General features: G+C 34.6%; 1 protein-coding gene across 2 annotated transcripts; it reads left to right on the top strand.

Moving 5' to 3' along the window:
• Nucleotides 1-304: 304 nt before the first annotated feature.
• Nucleotides 305-10,721, top strand: LOC122029521 (E3 ubiquitin-protein ligase At1g63170-like). Of its 2 annotated transcripts, none has more exons than XM_042588538.1 (5): nt 305-401; nt 2,769-3,652; nt 8,294-8,419; nt 8,504-8,792; nt 10,258-10,721. In XM_042588538.1, the coding sequence occupies exons 2-5, from the start codon at nt 3,051-3,053 to the stop codon at nt 10,465-10,467; spliced, it is 1,227 nt and encodes a 408-aa protein (XP_042444472.1). In that variant the 5' UTR covers nt 305-401; nt 2,769-3,050; the 3' UTR covers nt 10,468-10,721. The 2 variants fall into 2 exon arrangements, with proteins under 2 accessions (XP_042444472.1, XP_042444473.1); XM_042588539.1 differs by lacking the exon at nt 305-401 and adding an exon at nt 415-473.
• Nucleotides 10,722-11,036: the final 315 nt, after the last annotated feature.

Raw genomic sequence — 11,036 nt, 5'->3', positions numbered from 1 at the left:
TTAATATAAATGATCAATATATAAAAGAAGACATACTTAGATACATTGAATTTCGATTTTAAAACATCATATGATAATATTTTATACTTCAACCACCACCATCACCATTACCACCACACCCCCCATGCGTAGGCATGAGAGCTGATTCCGGGCAGATCAAACAAAAGAAGGGGCGGATTGGTCCACAGATCGCAACCGTTCAATATATGCCCATCCCATCATCGACACCATCATATCCGTCGATGATCGGACGGTCATTAGGGCGTGTCACGTTCCCATCTACGGACAAACGCTCGAAGACGCCCGGAGAGTAAAATAGAATAAGCGGCGAAATTTCCCAAAACAGACCTCCAAATCCGACAAGGTTAACCGGAGGGAGGGAGAAGGGAGGAGCTGCGACGGTGAGTTCGTTGGTTTCCCCTTTTCATTTTTGTTGGGCGATTGGTAGTCGATTGGTTTGCGGTGGATTTCTGGTGGGGTTAATTGAGATTTGATCTTATTTCTCGATTTGTTGTTTGAGTTTCGTTTTATATCCCCTTTTCGCATTGATGTGTGACGATGCTACTAAAGTAGGTATGATTTAAATTGGAAACATGTTTTCCTTGAGCTGATTGCTACTCATTCGTTCCCTTTAATGTTCGTAGTGAGGAATAATCTGGCGGTAGGCTATAGATGGATTGAAGTACTTCATGTCGTTAGGATATTGATGCACATACTGGAAATCATGTTTATTTTGGATTCATGTGTGCGTTCATTGGAAATTCAGTTTCGTAGCCTAGTGACACGGATGTGAATAGGCCATCATTAATTAATTTCTCACGATATTATTTGAATTGTGAGAGATAGTCCAATTAAATTGGATGAAGATTTCTGGCTTGAATACGGGTGAAGTTCTTGGGTTTGAATACACAAGCACTAACTCGAGTATGTTTAAGTGTCAATTCATGTGGAACCATTGGGGGTGAGAAATTGATTAAGAAATCAGATTAACGTTTGAGATTTGGGTGCACAAGGAATAAATGAAATTAATCAGTTATTTTCTATTGAAAATTAATTAAATTAATTTTTCAAATTAATGAGTGAATGCATTTCCCAAGTAGGAGCGACAAGGAAAACATAATAATAACAATTAACTTAGTTGATTAAGTTAATAATTTTTTTTGTTAAGGAAAAAACACACCTATGTCGTTTCACCCCTTAAAAGAAATCATTCACCCCTATAAATTAATCCTCTCTCCCCTTACTTAAATTACTTAATTATGAAGTTATGAGTTCTCCTCTTGAGTTATTTTCTCTCCCTCTCCTCTCTAAAGAGTTCTAAGGCTTTGAAATTTGGAGTGTTCATATTTTGAGTCATAGGTCATTATATCTTGGATATTTGTCAATCAATCATAAGCACTTGAGCGGCGAAATATCGTTTTAAGGAAAGAAGGCTTGCCTTTGCCTAAACCTTTATTCTCTTATCCAAAGGGACAAATTGAACTGAAAGGGTGTGTCAACATCCATAGAGATGATTCTACAATTGACATTCTTAAGTCAGTGATCGATAATAGTAAATAGAAAATTAGTGACAATGCTACTGGAAGGGGTGCATCTGTTGTCTGAAGGGGTGCATCTGCCACTAAAGGGGTGTCTGATTCTCTTATCCAAAGGGATAAATTGAACTGAAAGGGTGTGTCCACATCCATAGAGATGCTTCGACAATTGACATTCTTAAGTCAGTGATCGATGATAGTATATAGTAAATTAATGACAATGCTACTGGAAGGGGTGCATCTATTGTCTAAAGGGGTGCATCTACCACTAAAGGGGTGTCTTGAGAACTGATGGAGTGTGTCAAGAATCCAAAGGGAACATGATACGTGTCTCATATAGTCACCCAACCAGTTCAAGCCATTGACTTGTCAATGAACTGATTGATCGGACCCAACATGTTGGACCAACTCATTAATTGATAGAATTCAATAGGAGAACTTTACCAAAGGTATTACAACCTTTATTGGCTTGCCATTATAAATGATAACCCTTATGACTGTATGAGATGCGGAGACATGATGAGAAGCAAAATTAAGGCCCTTGGAGGGTTTAAATAATACTACAATATGGTTGGAAAAATCAACCAAGCAAAATTATTTGTAGTGTCAAAGAAGAGAATGCAAGGTACTGGTCGAGGAATGTTTCTTCAATAAGAGCAATATTCATCAATCTACTGTATCCTACTCACCTCAATCCAATGATGTTACATTACATGAGAACCACACATCAAGGAGATAATAAATGCCATGTTGATAAGTTTTGGATTATCTTAGAAATTGTGGGGAAGTTGTCCTCTCAACAAACCACAAGCTCCACTAAGACAAAGATGAAATTCTCTATAAGTTGTGGAAAGGTCATGGACCTTTATATGAAGACAATGAATGTGGGTACATTTGCTTGATATATAAATACCTAACTTTGGGTCAAAGGAGGTTATTGCAAGATATGCATTGATATGTGTCAACAGTTATGATTTTTTTCCAAAAAAAAAAAATTGTGAGAGTTTCCTTTTATTGTATGTGGAGTAGATTTTGTTGATTTTATTTATTTAAGTTTATTCTGAAACTGAATGAATTGCATCTTTTGTTCGTTTTCTTTATCAATGTTACAATCAAGACTGCTGAATATACGAAAGATATCTTCATTTGCAGGTTAACTACATCAGTTTCAAAGGATATATAAAGCAGAATAACCTTAAAAAATTTACCTGCTTTGTTTTTCTTCATTTGCAGGTTAACTACATCATTTGTGGCTATTTGTTTTTCTTACAAGAATCATTTAAAGCAAATTATATCCAATAGGATACAAAAAAGAAAGTTAGTTTCAGAAGGAGTTGTGTGTTACTGACAATTTATACCCAGTTACAAAGAAACTGAAAATCTTCATAAGTAAAAGATAGGAGCGGGCCACTTTTACTTTCAGATGCTTCTTTCTGCCTTCCTATTATTGGGTGTTTATGGATGTTATAATTTGAAATAATCTGTGAGCACCAGAGTGCTATACATCTTGAGCTGATGGAACGAGCAGCTAACTTGAATGGACATGAGTATATAATTGGTATATCAGAGAGCAATGATGTTTCAACCTCTCTCTCTTCCCAAACTGACCACAGTAACTCACATGGAACATTTGGTCAAGATAACCCTTCAATAAACACGACTCCTGTTTCCCAATTAGCTTTATTCTCACAAAATGTATCTAATTCAACAAATTCTTCTTTGACAAGAACCGATAATCATCATCGTCGAAATAGAGGTCCATTGAATTCTGGATTGTGGATTACAGTTGAGCTTGTTGCTAATGTAAGCCAAATTATAGCTGCTATCATTGTGTTATCATTGTCAAGACATGAGCATCCCCGAACTCCATTATTTGTGTGGATCATAGGGTATACAGCAGGCTGTGTTTCCACACTTCCATATCTTTGTTGGCGCTACCTTTATGTCCGTGCTCAGACACCTGAGCAAGATCCAGCACATTCTAATCAGGGTGCTACAGGGAACAACCATCCTGAGTCTAGTGTCTATGCTGATAGAGTCGTCACACGCAATCCACCAGAAGAAAATGGTCACAATCCATCATTTGAGTTGGGACAAACTGTAATCACTAGCCCAAGGTACATAAAAGTAACTATTCTTATTTCTATTACTTGAATATAGTTCTATTTTGTTTCGATTTATTCTATCTGAATTATCTAATTAACTCTTCTACTAACTGATATTCACTGCCATATTGTATTAACTTTGTTTAGAAAATTATCATGGACTTTGCTTTTTCATAATATTGTTCTCTATTGAATATGTATATATGTCATGAGAATTGACTGCTTTGAGTTTAGTTGTTCAATTGAATATTGTTGTTACATAAAAGGATAATCAGTTACAAATTTGATTCATCTTATGGTGGACAGAATTTTCCATATTCAGAAGAACGTGTGTATGGTAGGAGTTTTACATTATGAAAGATCTGTCGGTATCTAGCAAGTCAACAACATAGTTGTCATCAATAAGTTGTGTAATAAAATCAGAGTACATTAATTTCCAATAGTTAAAAAGTCTTCATTTTGTTATCAATTTTGATGACATAGATTTCAATGTTAAAGGGACTCCCTTACAGTTAAAAGTACTATAGAAACTCATAACTTGTCACATTTGCTTGTGATATTTTAAAATAATCAAATATTTGTGTCCCATCACTGGAACTTTTATTGAGAAAATAATAATTATATAGCAATATCATGTTTACATTTTTTTGCAAGACACTAACCATACTAAATTTTTGGCTAGGGCTGAAGCTTGGGGACCGCTCTGGTTTGGCCAAGAGGTCTCTGTTTCTCCACCCACATTTCATGGCTAATTGACAAAACTCCATGTTTAGTTTCTTGTTAATTGAATATTCAAACAACACAAAGTAATAAGTTTCTTGATAATTTGGATATTCAAACAAGACAGTGTAATGAGCAAGTTAAGTCAACATATTTCCAACTTTGTTAGTGGGAATCTCACTATCAATAAATAAATAAATATATTTATCAGAACCACCAATAATTTCAAAAACATGTCATGCATGATAATAGGTCATTATAGTGGAAACGTCAAAGGTCAATGCCATACATTTGTGAAAATGAACCCATTAACTATAATTCTATAAATGTTTGATTTGTAATGGTCTTGAAATAATTTTAATTTGTGGCAAGCAAGTTGTTTCACTGGGAGGAAATGCTCAGCTATTCAAGCAAAGAGTTGATGGGTTAACGAAAAGACAGTGAACTACTCGTTTATCTACATCATATCTCTTTAATCCATCACTCTTGTACTAGTGACATTATTATCCTAGAAAAATATAACCTTCTGACGCAAAAAAAGCAGACACTGCCTCAACCCACAATCTCATGAATGTACCTGCCTCAATTGGTGATATGGTATGAAATAAAAGAGAATATTCAAATATCTAAGCTTTATTAATGATTATGTAAAACAATAGTGGGAGGCCTCTTCTGTTGGTCTTGCAATAGTTTAGTCTTTCTAGACTTGGTGAAAATTATACCCAATTGTTTTTCAGTAAATAAAACACTAATAGTATATATATAAGGATTTTCAATTAAAAAGTGGTGAAACAACCTTGTTTTCAAATATGTTTGAAAGGGTTATTGAGTGGAACTAAACAACTTAGAAATTGCAATAGGGAGATAAATATGTTTAACATTGAAACTACACACTGCTTTGTTTTATTAACACTATATATATTGAAAACAAAGTTTTAACCTTTTTTTTATTGCACCATTCTCCATGAAGATCTTCACTCTTGATGAGTTGTCAACTTCTTTTGGTTATTCCTTCCAACAAGTACCAAAAGCCAAGGAACTGACCATCACTACCATTATCACATTCTTTTTTTGCTGTGCCTTCGAATGAATAAGGAAATGTTGCAAGTGACTATGAGCTGGAAGTTTTGCATGCGTCCATTGTGCCCTTTATATCCATTAAATTTATATTGTTAAAAATTAAGTGACATAAGAATAATTGAGTGTGAACTATGGAAACTTTGATAGACAAAGACAAAGGCTTGAATGTCTCTGATGGTAGCAAATCGTCTATAGTGAAAATCAAGATAATGTTTAAATAGGTTGGCAAGTTAAATAAATAAGCACGCAAGAAATTCTCCTTGTAGTAAGAGATGGTCGGCTTATGAATGCTAAGGTATAATCCCTTGCATCATGCTCTTTTAGTCTACAAGGTGTTAGCCAACATGGCTTTATAATAACAATACTTTTTTCCTGTAGTTAAGCTAAAGTTCATGACTGCATGATATTTGTTGATGATATTTTGCTAATTGATGGTAGAGACGAAGGAATGCCAAGTATAATATCATCAACAAACATCATGCATTCTGGAACACTTTTGTTGATGATATTTTTTCTGTAGTCAATTGGCATCCCTTTGTTTCTAGCATACTTTCCGAGGTCCTTTAGTAACACCTTTGTTAAAGATGGATAATGAAATAGTAAATAATACTTATTCGTGAACACTTCCATTTGCCTACTTGGGATACTTGATATTTAGTCAAAAGAATTATTAAATATATATTCTTTGATTGATTGTGGTGGCTTGTAACTAAAACTTGTGTATTTTTTTAATGCACAATTTATAGTTCTAACATAGTTCTTGTAAATTGTCGATCTTCCATTTAATTGCATTGTTCTTATATAGTTCTTGTAATTAGACTCATGTGGTTTTTATAATTCTATTTAGAGTTTTTGTATGATATAGTTCTTTGTGAATCAAACATTATTATCTTTTGCTTCTCTAATTTCCAGGAGAACTAGTATAAAAAAAATCCAAATTTTCTAAATTTTTTGAAATCCTTGAAAATTGAAAATCTTGGAAACTCAAACTGAACCAAAAAATTTGGTTTCAGATTTTTTTTTTTTTATAAGCCCGATCAAATTGGATCAAGTCATTTAAAAAAAAAATGCCCCTGACCCACACCCACCTCTTAACGGGGATGGGTGGAAGGGAGAAACATGTGATAATGGATTAGTGATGAGACTTGGGAATGGATGTTGGCAAAATAAGTTTTGTGGTGGGTTAGGGGAAAATATACTTTCTGGATACTAATCAACACTACAGGAAAATGAACAAAGGTTTTTTTTTTTGGAGGGATGTGGAATTTAGGATCAGAGAGAATAGGGATTTGTTTTGAGATGATAGGGAGGTTCATGTAGCAAAGAAGTAGAGGGATACCTACTGCCAAGTTTTCCTCTTCTTGACACATTGTGCTTCTTGCATGATCTTCAATAGGTTTGTAACCTCTGAGGGAGCTTTTTGAGGAGTGGCCATGAGACACTACAAAAGTCTTCAAGGTGTCGTGATGAGTTGCCCATTGATGGATTTGATACCATTTTTTAGGAGCATACAAGATCAAGTTTGAGCGAGGATGTCTATTGTTCTTAGGGAGGGAAGAAGATACCCATCTTCTAGCGAGGAGTGACAGCTAATCAATACAAAACTTGCTTGGTTTTCTTATTGGTGAGATGTTATATATACTCATATCAACTATGTCTAACTCCTAAAAACTTGGTTTACAAGACATTTTATATGGGCACTCTCAATGAAACTACTAATTCTAAAACAAATGTATAAGCATACTGTGTTCATGATGGCTTAATTCTATATTTAAAATATAATTTATTTATTTCTCATTGTCGATATGGAGCCCTGCCCTATTGACTTGGTAGATAAACACATAGGATGTTGCTTTGAATTTCTGTGCAAGAACATCTAAATTGCGGGAATTATGTGGCTTGGAGTATGGATTTCTTCGAGTTGAATTGATTGGGTGTCAATCATGCGGTTATTTTTTTTTTTATCATCTAGCCTTTCTGTATCCTTGTTAGATGCTCAACAGTCCCAACACTAACGCTCAAAATCAGGCATGATACTCCTGTTGTCCTTTTTACAAATAAGATGCACAATACCTAGATACATGCTTAAGTCAGATATTTGTACTCGAGTTTGGGTAACATAGGTGAGAACACATGAAATATGAATATATCTCCCTGTTATATGAGTATCTCTAGTGATATGACTTGCACCAATTATCACTATAAATATGCGGCTTAGGTTGCAATCAGATGCTGACTCTTGAAAAGGAAAAAAGACTGGCGAACTGTCAAATGCTGTGCAGGAATCAAAGCACTTGTTAACTTTTTATGCAGACCCATTCAGATTATCTGATTCTTAGCTTAGAGATCCTTATCATCTATATCATAATAGTCGTGGCTTAATATGATCACTTTGTTTTTTTTTCTTCTGTTAATTTAGCAATTATTCTGCCAATAGAAACAACCAATTCGAAAGTGAGTGCTTAGAATCAACCGTAAACCATCAGGACTTAGAACAAGAAAATGTTTTATAATTAGTTGTGTGGTTTGTACGGACCTGCTGGCTTGTAGTCTGAAGTCTTGAGCATATTTGATTTGACTAAAATTTAAGTCAACTGAGTGTGTGGAAGGGTGAATCAGAGGCTTACGAGAGAGTAGTGATTAAGGAAAAAATTGTTTTGGTATGTTTGGCATTGGGTGATTCTTGTTATCAAACAAATGAATAGAAGTAACTGTGCCAGGTACCTTGAAAAACATTTACCTATCTAGATGCTTAACCTAATTTTTTGTGCTTACAGCAATTGTATGTTCACACAATTCCCTGCATGATAGAATAGGGTTACCAGCAAAAATTCACATTTTTTTTGTTTGCAGGATAAATGCAATAGTTGGAAATTTCAAGACAGCCTTGGATTGTTTCTTTGCTGTGTGGTTTGTTGTTGGAAATATCTGGGTTTTTGGTGGGCATTCATCTTCCCATGATGCCCCTAACTTGTATAGGTATATGTGGGATTGGAACACACTTTTTTCTTCTTGATCATTTATAAATCGAAGATTCACTTTTTAATTTCTGCTTGTTCTCAGGTTATGTATTGTCTTTCTTGCATTCAGTTGCATTGGATATGCCTTACCTTTCCTTCTATGTACAATGATTTGTTGTTGCTTGCCGTGCTTCATATCTATCATGGGCATGAGAGATGATACACCTCATGGAAGAGGTGCTACCTCAGAATCAATTAATGAACTGCCAAGTTACAAGTTCAAATCAAGGAGGCAGAAAAGTAGAGGGAATTCAGATTTTGATAGCCATTCAAGTGGTGGCATACTGGCTGCTGGTACTGATAAGGAGCGCACTATTTCTGCTGAAGATGCTGTAAGTACCCTCTTCACTATGTGATTATGTCATCTGTTTGCATATGCTACAAAGCTAATTGTAATTAACTAGGAGCAACCACAACAAAATTATAAACCATATGATTTTATAAGTTATTTGTAACACATGATAGCTTAAGTATAGTTTGCTAAATATTAAGGTTTTTTGAAAGGCATTTCTATCCAACAAGTATACTCATTGTATAGCTCATATGTGGTATACGTAGGGCAAATGTGGTTGATAGTAAAAACATATGAAAAATACTTATATTAATGAAAATGACTAATATTTATCCAACTAAGGATAGTAATCAATTCATCCAATACATAATTCCACATAGAAAAAATATAACATTCATACAAAAGAGGTTGCATAATAAAACAATGTAGAATACACTGTTTATTAGCAACATGCAGATAATATAATTAAGATCCAAATTTTCTGTCTGTTGCAAAATACTTTTTACACTTACAAGTTACTTGTCACCATATTAAAAACTTCATTTAGTATGTTGTAATCACAAGAATTAATGTTCTTTAGTAGAGAAATCATCAGAAAAATATCACATTGAGTTCTAGATCATTAAAGGAACTAAATCAATTTTTTTTTTTCTCCATTGCATAGATGACCCATCTGCCCATATATACAATATGGTCCCTTGTCCATCACTTTTTTTTTTTTTTTTTTTGCTCCAATATCGCTCCAAAAGTGCCTAGTGGCCAAATGGAGATTTTCAGTACAATTATAATTACCATTCTGAGTGCAATCCTCCATCTATTAGTTTTTTTGCTACATTGCAGCATCATCATCATGAGCCCATGCAGCTGTTTTCAAGTTATTGTTGGTTGGTAGGTAGAATAGTGTTCCTTTTCCAGACTCCTTACTCCCACAGACCCTTCTGTGGACTAGTAAGTTTAGTTGTAGTTTAAGTAGTTTCCATCTTTTCTATTTTTTGGCAAAAGATAAGTCAATTGCTGACCCTCTTTCACATTCCTAAGTGAGATCCCACCAAGGTCAAATAAAAAGGTCTGAAAGTTCATGTTTTCTTGCTTAGAAGTATAAGGGACGCTCTTAAAAAATTTGTACCATCAGAGACTATTTGCAGGTGGATTCTGTACATATATAAAATAGTATTTCCATCTCAACAAACAAGGGAATAAACTGAACCCACCTTCGTTTAGCTATCAAGAATAGCCTTCTAGTAAAAGTAGATCTATGCTCCTGTCTAAATTAATGTTAAATTTGATGACACAATGACAGTGATGTTTGTGATAAAATAAGGCCATCTAACAATGGGTCTAGGATATGAAGGGTGGAAATCTGCATCATGAATATATATCTTAAGGTGTATGGTTAGTTTGATAATTGATGCATTTCTTTTAGCTAAATGCTGGTCATGATTGTATTTTCTCAACGTTTAGGTTAAGTTATTGGAACTATCTCAGCTGAATGACCAACTCTGCAGGTCTGTTGCATTTGCCTATCAAAATATGTTGACAATGACGAGCTGCGTGAACTTCCATGCACTCATTTTTTCCACAAAGAATGCGTGGACAAGTGGCTCAAGCTAAATGCACTTTGTCCCCTCTGCAAAGCTGTTGTAGGGGCCACCAGTTCACAACCATCAGTTACAGACACAGGAATTCATCATTATGCAGGATTGACAGAGGTATAGATGCAATATGTGCTCATTTTTGGCCAGGCAAGATACACAAGCACGCATATGGAAGTGGAGAAGCTTGAGCAAGCCCGTGGATATACATGTACACTGATTTGGCAGCTGAGTTGGGTGTGACAGTTTTTTTTTATGTACTTGTGTATGTATATAAAATTTCCAGCAAATGGTATTTAGATCCAATCACAGTGTATCTCCATTTAGGTTGAATATACTTTAGGTGGAAAGACAGACAAGGGAGGAAGAGAAGAAGGGAAAGTGATACAAAAAACGTATACTAGTGATTCATGCTCTATATGCTATTTTTTGAGCCTTTCTATCTCCCTCAAGCTTTAGATGGATATTATTATACACCTTGAAAAGATTGATGCATTCTGTAAAATCTTAAAATTGAATATGAAGTTGCACAGAACTAGCAAACTGATCATGATGTGTATTTTTTTTGTTGCTTGTTTTTCTTAATTTAACTCGTCTGATTTCCTTCCTGCTAATATTTTCCTATCTTTTCCATTGAACTATTGATGGTAGATGTTCCCCTCCTTAATGTTATTTTGAAGTTAAGAAATTGT

Source organism: Zingiber officinale, chromosome 10B (genome assembly GCF_018446385.1).
Source record: "Zingiber officinale cultivar Zhangliang chromosome 10B, Zo_v1.1, whole genome shotgun sequence".
In the NCBI taxonomy this organism is placed as follows: domain Eukaryota; kingdom Viridiplantae; phylum Streptophyta; class Magnoliopsida; order Zingiberales; family Zingiberaceae; genus Zingiber; species Zingiber officinale.
The sequence above is the reverse complement of the archived record's forward strand: the minus strand, read 5'-3'. Positions and strand labels throughout refer to the sequence as shown.